This window comes from Stigmatopora nigra, chromosome 16 (genome assembly GCF_051989575.1).
Source record: "Stigmatopora nigra isolate UIUO_SnigA chromosome 16, RoL_Snig_1.1, whole genome shotgun sequence".
Lineage (NCBI taxonomy): Eukaryota > Metazoa > Chordata > Actinopteri > Syngnathiformes > Syngnathidae > Stigmatopora > Stigmatopora nigra.
This window is the reverse complement of record NC_135523.1, coordinates 5,656,692-5,669,319: the sequence shown is the minus strand read 5'-3', so window position 1 is coordinate 5,669,319 and position 12,628 is coordinate 5,656,692. Positions and strand designations below refer to the sequence as shown.

Genomic DNA, 12,628 nt, shown 5'->3' with positions numbered 1-12,628 from the left:
TTTACTTATAGATGCCTGTGGTGTATATTTCCACCTGCACACTGCTTCTCTCTTGCATGCACGAATGGTGTGTCTCAAGATCAGGTATGTAGTTTAAAAGGCAAATACCTCTTATGATGACAGCCACATGGGGCAGCCCAGTGGTTGGATGTGACTCATAGGGTCCCGCTGTTCAGGAAAAGACAAAGTGACCATCAGGCCAGACGGACAGAATAGACCAGATACTTGATTTTATTTGCAGAAGAAAAAATGTTATCAAAATTCTTTGGGCTGTAAGTCACACCAGCTAAACATTACACACTGAAGAGTAAAAATGTAATGCATATGTCCAGATTGGAATAAAAGTCCCATTATTTTATTGGAATCTAAGAACAACAGGCGTTATAGTAACAATGATAAACTGGAGAACAACTGACTAAGATGGCATTCATTAACATAACTTTTTTTCCAGATAATTAGAGCCTAAAAAATATATATAACAAGCTGTCGGTGATCAGAGAGAGAGAGAGAAATCATACATAAGTCACAGAGGAGTCTTAGTCGATGGCCCACCCACACACGACTTAGAGTCAGGAAAATACGTTAATCAATTTAAGTCAGACTCATAAAATGTGCTTAAAACCTTTTAGTCTGACATTGCTCAGCCCATTAAAAGTTGAATTTATATCTTCAAAGTCTTTTTCTTGGAAACTTTTCACATACTTTCACCTCCAAAAATACTGAAAGTATTAAAATGTTGCCTTTTTGTGTCATTATAGCTCTAACTCTGCTCATAGTCGGGTCAATCATTTGAAGAAACACGAAACCACATATGAGCTGACAGCAGCATGATAGTTAGGAGAATGACAGTGAAAATTTATGCACATAACCTGACTGACTTGCCAATGTAAGCATAGTCAGTGTCCTCATTGCTCTATTGACATCAAGGTAATAACAAGAGGACTAAGCTAGAAGGATTGTATGACACAGATCCAGAGGCTAGCAAAAGAATAAAGTTAAATGAACAACATGTGTTAACAGGAAGAACAAATGATGGGAACAGTTCCCATTGTAGGAAGACTTCCTTTACATTTTCAAACGCCACAGAGGCCAAATCTTCCAACTGAATGCATATAATTTTCAAAAGCGCTGTGTTAGGCGTCACTCGTCAGATGCCGTATGGTGAAAAAGGTAGTCTCGCCGCTGGTGAGGAGTGAAGATATCCAAGAAGAGGGCAGACACTATTAAAAGTCAGCAGAATGAATTGTTAAATACATCTAGTAAGAAATATAAGACACGGCCTCATTTTTATGCTGCCTCGGCCCTCTGCAGGAAGGTGATAAGAGAGGGAATTTGTCGGGTTAAAGTGTGTGTGTGCGTGCACGTGTGTGTGTGTGAGGTAGAGAATCAAATCCACATAAATGGCATAACATACCTAACGTGCTCATCAACATGGTGACTTCAGTATTACGTGCTTACCTTTAACAGCGCTACAAAGTGCAATGTAGTAAGCGTATGGAGAATGTAATGAGGCTTTAAAATATTACTTGTGGAGAGGGACACAAAAAAAACTCAATTCTTCAATCATTTCCCCCTTGAGGCCATAAAGCTAAACAATATATTAAAGGGTTTTTTTCACTGGCGGAACACGCACAAAGGAACATATCAGCGGGCCTGACTTTTAGGTCAAGATGTAGTTGAGAATTTTTCCCCAGTGACATTTTGTGTTTCTGGCACGTTATTGAGTAGGAAGCAGGAGGATTGTTATGACATTCAACTCTACCTTGGTGATTTTTGTTATAATGTGTATTTTACAAATTAGAATAGCGGGGTTGAGAATATTTGGTTTTAGAAATGTGTAAATATGGCTGGGCTTATTAATGTGACTATTATGCATCTTTTAAGTGATACGATAATTAGGGAATCATATCTGCAATATAAGGAGGCTCAATAAATACAGTTTAAGTACCATTCTGTCAAATATTAAAGCTAAGAAACATAATGTGAAAATTGCTCTTTAACTTGAATTTGAAGTTTGAATGTCATGTGTAAAAACTGTGAATGTTTTTATTTTTATTTTGGGTGTTTCTCTCATTATTTTTAACTTCTTACTAACTTTTAAAACTGAACACTTTGTTTTGGTATATTATTTTGATTGAATTATGTTTTGTTTTCTTTGGTTACTCGTTACTCTTTGTCTGATTTCTCATTTTAGTTTTGCTCGCACTTGTTCTCGTTAGCCTTGCCATTTGTGTCCGCCAATCAGCTCCCAGACTCAGTCTTGTTTTGTTGTCTTGTCATTTGGTTTTGTATTTAGCGCTCACTGCTTTTTTTCAATCTTTTTTAGTCCAAGGTAACTAGTTACGTAGCCTTTGTCATCAAATTGTCTTCAATGTTGTCTTGCTTTACTTCATATTTCTGTGATTCATAATTCAAAATTCAGTGGGCCAGAGTACTTTTTTGCCTAATTCTTTAAAAATACAAAACCACATTACTTCCCCCTTTTTTAAATGCAAACCTCGTTGAAAACCCCAAATTAGGTGCAACTTGGGTCCTAATAACTTCTAACATTCAGCATTTACATTTATTTTATATCGGATCTTACTCACATGGTGTCTACCATAATGTGTCCGATGACTAGGAGCTATTTGTCATTTTGTGTGAAATAATCTTGCCAACACGTAATATATCTGCCTTGACAAATGAAGATTATGAGTACAGGCCCTAACACACTCGTGTCAATGAAAGTGTTTCCCCAATAAATCTTCTTTAGTGCAGCCAAAGCAGTTACTAAATAAATCCCGCTGCTTGTTTTCTCCATCCTGAGGAGGCCCAAAGGGAACACTTGTTAAATTGTTCAGAACTAATGCGGCAAAGACACCAGGTGGGGTGACTCACACGATGGCCGCTGTAGTAGTTTCAGCACTGATGAAGAAACCTGTGATGTTGCTCATCTTTTAAGTAAAAATACATTTTAAAATACAATTTTTAACATGTAGCTATCGAAGCGAGTTACATGTAGCGTAATGCTCCACCAAGGGGAAGATGGGCAGTCAGCCAGGCACACAATGCCACTCACAGTTGGTGGCAGGTTGCTGTGACACTATCTGTCTGTGGAGCACGATCCTTGGCCTCGTTTTTCTACCACATTAGGCCCTGGGTGAAGGTGGAACTCAACTGCCCTTCAGGTGTTATGTGGGACTGTACAGGAAAATAAAGAGGATGTACAAACACATCTATTCACAGACAAATGACAAAAAAAGCTTAACATTTATTTTGCATTATATAAACGGGTACAGGACACTGTAGTAGTGAAAAAACAATCTAATTATTGGGTCTAGAGTCCTCCAGGGTCCCTATGATTATAGTTTTACATTATAGTGATGGAGATCTTTCAGCAGGGGGTGGTAGTGATGAAGGATGTACACTTGCTGGAAACCCCTCAGTTTTCTTTCCTTTTCCTTCAGTGTATATTTTTGTGCTTAGTTTTAAAGCAGTGCTGCAGGTGGTTTACACCAGTACGTTTTGTTTAATATTGTATTAATTTATGTATTGCTTTTTAAATGTAATTTTTTAACCTTAACTTAATTAAGCACCTCAAGTACCCAAATTAGTACCTGCAGCAATGTTTAAAAAACTGTAATCCTCGTCTCCTAAAAAATGGAAGATGGAAATTATTTCAAAATAAATAGATGTGAAAAGGAGATGGAACAAAAAAAGATTAAGAAAAGGAAGAGTGGAACAGCTAAGCTATAAACTGGGATTTCTTTTTTCGACATTTACGCTCCGGGTCTTTGGGAGCTACCACTTTCTCTAACCTCTGTTATACCATCAATGAAAATGCCTCTAAAGGCCATAAAGGACTTGACTCAGAGTTCAGACTGTGACAGACAGCAGCTGACGCGGCCAAGCCAAGCAGGATTCTGTAGGATTTAATTGCATGTCACGTTCAGGTACAAGAAAATGGCAGGCATTTCTTTCACATATTGTGAATGGATCCAGTCAAAACCAAACACCCGGAAAATTATTGAACTGCATTTCTCAATACAATACCAACAAGCCAGGTCATACAACACAGTAACATGTATTTATCATAGGGAATATTTCAAATATGTAATGTTATTGAGGACCAGAAACCCACAATTCCAGTTTATCACTTTTCAAGATACCTGTACAGTAAATAGCCATGCCAACCCCTCAACAGTGAGCCGCTTAACTGCAGTACATTTTGCCAAGACTTGCATCTCACATACTTGTAGACACCCCTTTGAATCTTACTTGACTACTAATTAAGGGCTTAGCTATCAAGCAGTGGTCACGGCAACTGTGGAGTGTAAATGGATCCCTGGGACACGCCAACAGATTGGCAGCAAAGTGAGTCTTTTGGACACATTAAGCTCTTGCTTGCTAGCAGGACTTCATGATATGCCACAAGCAGAGAGTGGAAGAGATTATGGGAACGGGGGGGGAAAAACGAGAAACAAGGATAGCGACTGAATTGAGTCAAATACATTTTTAGACTTTTGGGATGGGGGATTTGTAGCTGTCACTCTTGTCGAAAATGTTTATATTTTCAAACTTGGGATACTTACCGATACGCTGTACTTGTAAGGACTGGTAAGTGTACAAGTGTACAAATGTAGAGAGAGAAAAGGTCATCAAATACTAAAAAAAATCTACTTAAATACACCAGTGTTCCCAACTTTTTAAACTTGATGCTGGTTTGCACAGAAAGAGCATTTTAGAGGAATAAAATGTTAGTTGGTGGCATCTGGTGTTACTTTTGTCTGAACTAAACATTGTGTTTTTCAAAATGTCAACTTTTCGACATGTATTTTTTTTTGTTTGTGTGTCTCGTCAAAATTATGAAAACAATTATTTTTGTGCTCTGCAGGACTTTGCTGATTCGATATTCCACTTGGTGAGGGAGAAGTATCGCTCACTGGTGAGCAGCTGCAATCCAGTTTACACTCAACACAAATCCCTGGCAGGCATCGTAATGACCCGAGGTATGGTAAATTTCATCTACTTTTATATATCACGTTGAATTATTGAGGTGGTGCAATATAAAGAGAGCGGGGGAGTAAGAAACACTAGATGAGAAAATAAAAGGAGGTCTGGATTAGGGGGAAAAAAAAACATTATTAAGATTTTTGATACTCTTAGAGTTGTGTATACCTTCCCAATGAATTATTGACTACTCAATCTCTGAAGATGCTGGTGGGAGTCGGTCTCCCACCTGCTTAGCTGGACTTTCCTTGCTCAGATGACACGGCGGGAATCCTAACAAAATCATTTTAATTCTAACTAAGACTGACAGAGTGACACATTGAATGAATAGCAAGGTGGCAGAGGAATCTTGCTGGGAAGTGAAACTATGAGTTATGACTACACATTCTGCTTTGCTGCTTTATTTATGTTTCTGACGTTGTCTTGGCCACACATAACATGGTGAAGTGACACTTCTGCCCACTACAAACAGACACAAGCCAGATAATGTTTACGTTTTCCCATTGACAGTAGCAAAGAAACTCAATATTGACTCCAGAGTTTAGTTTTGTTTCAACCAGGGACTGTGGTTTTAATCAGTTTGGGCCAATATATATTTTATTGCATTTCTATCTCAACCCAACTTTTCAGAATCTAGTGATATTAAGAGATATGGTACTCTTCCAGAGGTTTAATGTAAATACGCAGGTCCTCGTTGATCTGGAATTGTTTCAAAAAGTCTTTCTATACCACACAAGTTCACGATCTACCAATACTGGAAACTAACAAATACTATAAGTACTAGCTTTGTTTTTCTTCACCATTCTAAATGACTTAATTGAATTCTAGGGACATTATTCAATATACTGAACATGATTCCATAGGTGTGGATATACCGTATTTTCTGGACTATAAGTCACACTTTTTTCATAGTTTGCATGGGCCTCCGACTAATACCCAAGTATTTTTTTCTCCCTGACCACTCATTCCCTAAGCATTAATTTTCAAAGGGACTGTTATTTCAAAAAAATGACTTTGACCTTGGAGTATTTCCCTTCCCTTATGGCTCCAGGCTGCAGGATTTCCGAGGTCATTGAGGGGGGGGGGGGGGGGGGGGGATCGGTATCTGCAGCCGGTCTGCAGCTCGTCAATGTTGACATAAATGTGAGCGCCTTCGCTCATCCTGACCTAATCCGAACCTTTTCCTCCCGCCTGCCCACTCGTAATTGATTCCCTTCGTTTATTAATAGCACGTTATCTTCAAAGATCCAGACAAGCGGGCTGTGCGTTTTGCAGAGGTGGCCGCCGTCGCACCGTTTCCGCCGTCAATGGCTCAGACACCGAACTTGACAGGAACACTGGGGAGTCCTGTTCTGTGTTGCCTGCCGCCACTGTCTCCTTTTTTTCCCTTTCCTTCTTTGTCCCGCTTCGTATGTCTGATGCCCCTTCTTCCGCGTCAAGAATCTTAATCAGAGTCCATCTTTGAAGCGCAGACAGACAGCCAATTCGCTACCAACATACCAACGGAGTCCTGCTGTGGAAGTTGAGCCCTAGTGAGATCGAGATTAGCCTTACCAGCAGGGTGAGAGTCGCGAGACAAGAGTCAAAGTAAAAAGTAAAAAGCACACGGCATCAAATACTGTGGAGATTTTTTTTATGTTCAATTGGCCTCAGAAACATGAAAAATCTTAGCCTGCATAGAAAAATGCTTTTGGTTGAATTGAGTGAAGCTTGTTTTGGGTTTTTTTTTTTTTTAGAATGATATTTCTTTAAGCTTAGCTTCAGGAAACAGACACATACAGCGCTACCAGAGGGACTTTAGAAAAAGATGAGAGAAAAGGGGATTTAAATGTTGATTACAACTGACAGTTAAGTTATGATATTTAGCTTGCACATTCATTCTCAAACAGGGATTTTCCCCCACAACCACTTAATCTAGTTTTCAAGCTGGCTGTAAATGTACGAGTCAGTAATCACATGAGGCAAAAAAAAAAAACATTTTACAAGTGGAGGAAAGAAAAAAAAACAGAGCAGTGTGCACAGTGTGTTGAAGCCCAGGGAGAGATTTTGGGTGCTTCAGTACCATTTCACAAAGACACCCTTGTGTGCTCAGAACAGTTGACAGCTAAAGCTAATAACAATTCAACAGGGTGCACTTTCTCTTCTTGCCAGCTTTCCCCTTCTTAGAACCAGTGAGGATTTTCTGAGGATTCCCATGATTCAAATAACTTGTTTTTTTCCCTTTATGATATTCTGGTAACCACTCATCTTTATTATGGTGAAAGAAATCCCAAATGCAACACATTGCTTTGGAGTAGGTTGTCATGTCTGTTCTTGAAGTTTTTCCATACATGTTCTCATTCAACATCACAGTTTTTAATAGTTGTAGCATGTCATGCTTCATCACTCACTTTTCTGTGGACTGTGGTTAGGTTATTATTGATTGTTGTGTTCTGGATCGATTGTGTGATTAAAAGGATGATCTTGAAACGAGACAAATTGCTTCCCTTACAATGAATAGAGTGGGAGTATATGCAAGATCAAGACAGGTCTATGAAGACTCATTTTCGCCCCCCTACATATGAGAAATGAGCAAAAAAATAATTGGACATGAACTCACTCACCTTACATTGTGCTACTTACTGTTTAGAGCCATTGACAGCACTTTTCCTTGACATCCACATATCATTCTGAATTGCTCACTTTTGTTTTTTTTATTTTACACTCTTTGGATCCAAAAGTGTGACATGAAAAGCACCAATCAAAAGATGACATACATTTGAGAACCTCTCACTTTGTATTTTGGCGTTTTGTATCTGGTTGGAAAACATAGCTCATATATTGATTGATTTTTTTTCCTACTGTCTCCGTTTTTTTTTTTTTTTTGTCTCCCCTTCACCTTTCATCCATTTCTCCCATTCCCCTGAGAACCAACTGCAAACTCGGTGCCAATTTCATGGCATGGTAGCGAGTAGCGCTGGAGAAATTATCCATTGCAAAATTGATCTAAACAATTGCAAAGTGGAACGGTGAGGAAAAGCAAGGGAGTGAAATTGGGGGTTTGTTCTCTTTTTGAACTGACTTTATTACTGTGAAGGAAATATGAATGTGAATTGTCAAGTCAGAAATGGAGACTTTTTGGATGCTTTGAAGTCAGAAAGTTTGTAGATTTAGTGAGCAATTATGTTAAAATACAACTCATTTTCAATCCACATTTACATTGAATAGTTGCATAGAAAATCCTGTGTTTTTGTGGACTGAATAATGCTAAAATCACCAAGGTGCTCAGAGCACTCTGTCTTGGAGCTAATCACTTTCCCACAAATGAAATCAAATACACCTTCTTTCCTGTTGTGTCTTTTTTCCCCCCTCTCTCTCTCTCTCTCTCTTTCAACTGCACACTTTTCATCATGCCACCCATTACTCCCGCCCTCCCAACACCGTTTCCTCTCATCAATGGAGGTGTCAGGACTCTTCCTTCCACAATTCCGTCTGAGCCGAAGCTGATAAAAGCTCATGTGCCGGTCCGGCAGTGCCCACGGATCTGCCGGCAGCCAACTGAGGCTGACTTACTGAGGCAAGAGGAGTGATGTGAGGCACATGACAAAGGAATTGCTTGCCATTAATGTGCTACTGCTATGCCTCTTGTCCATGCATCACACACTTCTGCGGCCTTACGCTTGTCCAGGAAAAAAAATCACTGGGAAAAATGTTGTTAAAAAATGATGTGCCGCAAGGGAGCTTTGTTTTCTGTCATCTCTCCAGATGCTTGTTTGATGAGCTTCGCTGTGGCTACACCGTTTAGACTGGCAACACAATTCACACGTTTCGTGCAGTAAATATTCAGTTGCAATTTAGCCTCGTTACATGCCTTGAAAACACTCTTACGCGGCGAAAATAGGGTTTTCTGCGTTATGTAGTGAATTAACTAGAGAAGCACTGTCTTAACGCAATGTTTTGACATATAACATGGAAAGATGGGGGCTTCTCGTGGAAGAGGTCAGTGAAGGAGTAGAATCTGACAGAGAATAATGAAGTGAGTTGCGAAGAACTGATGTAATGAACCAGGCAAGAGAGAGTGGCGAATGGAGCTGACAAGGTGGTCGACAGGTGGGCCAACAGGCAAGTGGGATAACCTGAGAGGGCAATTCTGGGAGCTGAGGTAAATGATGATTAATCACGCGAGGAACGACTAAGGTGTTGACGGAGCTGGTGAGCGCAGAAGCAGAGACAATAATCTGGCAGAGAAGAAAAGCTAGTGAGTTGATGGATGGCAGAGGATCAAGGTGGAGCAGGTAGTGGCGGATCGGGTGTACACAGAGAGAAACTAGAGGTTGTCAGGAAGACGTGTACACATCCAAGCACTCGCTGACACAAGACATGGGAAACAAAGTATTCGGGGATCGTTTGACTTTTGTTTGTTTGTGTCAATCTTTTTCAAGGGTTGACATTTTGCCTGGCTTCAGTGTCTTCTTAACACCAGACGATACCTGCTACTTAGGACCTGATTGGTTGTATGTAGTTCAAATCCCAAAGACAGAAAGGCCTTCCTGATGCCTTGCTAAGATAATTAAGACTCTCTGAAATTGCATTGCTGCTAAAACCAGACTATATGTCTCCTTTTTTGTTGTTTTCGTTTTTAATTCCCCAAGCATTTACTAAGATTAAATCCCTTACTTTTGCACAATATTGCACCTATGTTTCCAACTCTATCATCTACCCTTCCCAGTATATATACTTGAAGGTGCTAACCATATAGAGGAGTAACCAATTGTGTTGAAAAATAAATCAACCTGTCTTAAGTATTCCTTAATGTGTGTGTTTTGACAGGTCTGGACATCAAGTGTGCCCAGGTGGTGGCGTTGTCCACAGGAACCAAGTGCATCAATGGGGAGAATCTCAGTGACCAAGGACATGTGGTCAATGACTGTCATGCTGAAGTGACTGCACGAAGAGCCTTGCTACGTTTCCTTTACTCTCAACTCGAGCTCTTCTTTAGGTAATGTATGTTTTCCGCATGGTTTCAAAATTCCTGCACAGGTCAACAATGTTCATGAAAATATAACTTTTGGGAAATTAACCCTAGGACCGACACCACCCGGTTTTAATTTCTCCTAAAAGCATAACCTGACTTAAAAAGGTAATGTTCTAGATAAAATATCTGCAGAGATTGATTAAAATGATCCATATTCAGCACAACACACTCTTTCAAGCTTTCAAACTTGCCAAATTTAAAGGGTTTGCCTCTAGCAACTTAAACAACCAAACACATTAAATGCTTAATAATATTTTCCTTAAAAAGCTTGTTTGGCGTGACCTCCCACTACAGTGCTAAGAATTGCTCTCTCTTCAATAATAAGCACCATAGCTCAATTCACCTTGACTTCTTAAGCGTCATAGCCTGTTTATGTCAGCTAATTTAACTTCTCAGAGTCCTCATGACCTTTAATGCTTATAGACCAGTTGCAAATGTAGTACCCGTTTTGTCTGCTCGTGCAACCTGTTCATTGTTGTCCAGTCTGCATAATCCTTCACAAAAGCACTGAAAGGAAGTCTGGATGTGTAGCATTCGGATGTATTATGTCCTCTCCCAATAACTCAATGGCAAGGCTGATTCATCAGATTAGTGGCGAAAAGTGTAGATAGGAGAATGTCAAATTTGCATACACAGCAAGACTTTTCCTTCTTAGCACAATACTGGATGGCAGTGACAAGGAGTTACGGCTTAGCAAGAAGGCTAACGGAGGAGATAGCTCATAATGAAATGGGCCACCAAAATGCCACAACTGACATATTTACCCACACTGAAAGGACACCACAGACAGATGAGAGGTTATTTAAAGAGGGCTGCTTAAAGATGCTAAGACCCTCCCTCTCTTCCAAATCTGAATTTCTGCGATCAGGTGTATCATAAATCAATTATTATGTATTAACATAGTGTAGAGTAAAGTGCTAGGATTACAGAAAAATGAACTATGGGAAGAGTGTATTCTAATGTTTTGTTTTTGCTTCTTTTTTTAATGTTTTTTGCATGTTTACCACCAAAGTAAAAGACCAGAAGACTGGGAACAGTCGATTTTTGTGCGTCACAAGGAACGCAGCTACAGATTACGAGACAGCATCCATTTCCACTTGTATGTCAGCACCTCGCCATGTGGAGACGGTAGACTCAACTCGCCATACGAAATAACCACAGACTGTAAGTTTTTTTATTTCGAGTTCCATCTCTTAAGAATACCATTGCTGATAGCGCAACTTTTCTGTCTACAGTATCAAACAGTAGACATCTCATGCGGAAGCATCGCTGCCACCTGCGAACCAAAATCGAATCTGGCGAAGGAACTGTTCCAGTCAGGTGTCGAGGGTCCGTTCAGACGTGGGACGGTGTTTTACAGGGAGAGCAGCTCATCACTATGTCCTGCACAGATAAAATGACCAGGTTGGTGCTGCTTAATCATAATACAAGAGTACAAAACACTTCAACACTAACAATCCATTGAAAGCTTGACTGACAACTTTAAGATCTTCTGTGATTTTATTATATATAGAGATGCCTTTTATTCAAATCACAAAGTTTTGCTTTTCTGTCAATACCAAAAGGTTAAGACCAAAGATTTTAAAATGCAAGGATTTTCAAAGTGTAGTTGGCCATTAGATACATTTATTACATGGTTAGCTCTAAAAATGTCCTTGATTACGTAACGCCAATTGGATTTGATTAAATGGGGATAATAAGTAGTAAAGCTTTTCCAAAGTTGGTTCCAAATTATTTTGCAAAGGAACACAAGTGTGCCTAAACACAAATATGTTGGCATTCCCAATTTTGCATCATTTGGCATTGTCCATTCCTAAAATGGTTTCTTCCATTGTCTTTGATAATCTGATTAAGGGCTAATCAGCCTTACAATATAATATCATTTAATGACAATGTATCTAATATCAATTTCCAGTCAGAGCTTAGTTTTAAACTGCACATCAAGACCTGAACCTTCGAGGAGCAGCGTTTCAGTCTCTTGTTTTGTGACGAGGTACATATAAAAAGACAGAAAATAAAAACCAGAGCGAGGCAGTAAGATACTGCGTGTGATAGCGTAAGGTGAACCCTCCTCCTCTGTTAATTTGACCAATTTGATTCAGTTGGAAAGGGCTGAAGATAGTGTGATTAAATATACCCAGGTCACCACCAAGGGTGAAAGCAATTACTTTTACTAAAAAAGAAAAAAAATATAGGAGTGACAGAAGGGACACCCTGATTTTTTTTTTTATCCCCTCTCTTCTCTCACACCATTGAGCAAGATGTACTCTTTGCTGTGTAGCCCCCTCAGACCACTCTTTATATCGCTGTAAATCACCAGTGTTCATCGTTAAAGTGAGTGGGTCACCAAGGGCCGCTTTATCAAGGTCAGAGTTGGAGGGTAAGAGGACTGCAAATTGACCACACAACCACACACACATACAACTGCTACTCTTAAACTGATCGCCATCAATGTTCTTTTTGTCCTCACTATCACCCATTCTTACAGTTCTATTACCGTATTTTCACGACTATAAGGCGCACTTAAAAGTCTTACATTTTCTCCAAAATAGAGAGTGCGCCTTATAATACAGTGCGCCTTATAATACAGTGTGCCTTGTAATACAGTGCGCCTTATATATGGAA

General features: G+C 39.6%; 1 protein-coding gene across 2 annotated transcripts in view; it reads left to right on the top strand.

Annotated features, from left to right (window-relative positions):
- adarb2 (adenosine deaminase RNA specific B2 (inactive)) overlaps window positions 1-12,628 on the top strand; it is a 135,429-nt gene that overhangs the window by 111,548 nt on the left and 11,253 nt on the right. For both annotated transcript variants that reach the window (XM_077735895.1, XM_077735896.1), the window contains 4 exons: window positions 4,874-4,988; window positions 9,799-9,967; window positions 11,016-11,167; window positions 11,239-11,407. In XM_077735895.1, the coding sequence (XP_077592021.1) occupies window positions 4,874-4,988; window positions 9,799-9,967; window positions 11,016-11,167; window positions 11,239-11,407 (605 nt within the window). The remainder of the gene's footprint in view (window positions 1-4,873; window positions 4,989-9,798; window positions 9,968-11,015; window positions 11,168-11,238; window positions 11,408-12,628) is intronic.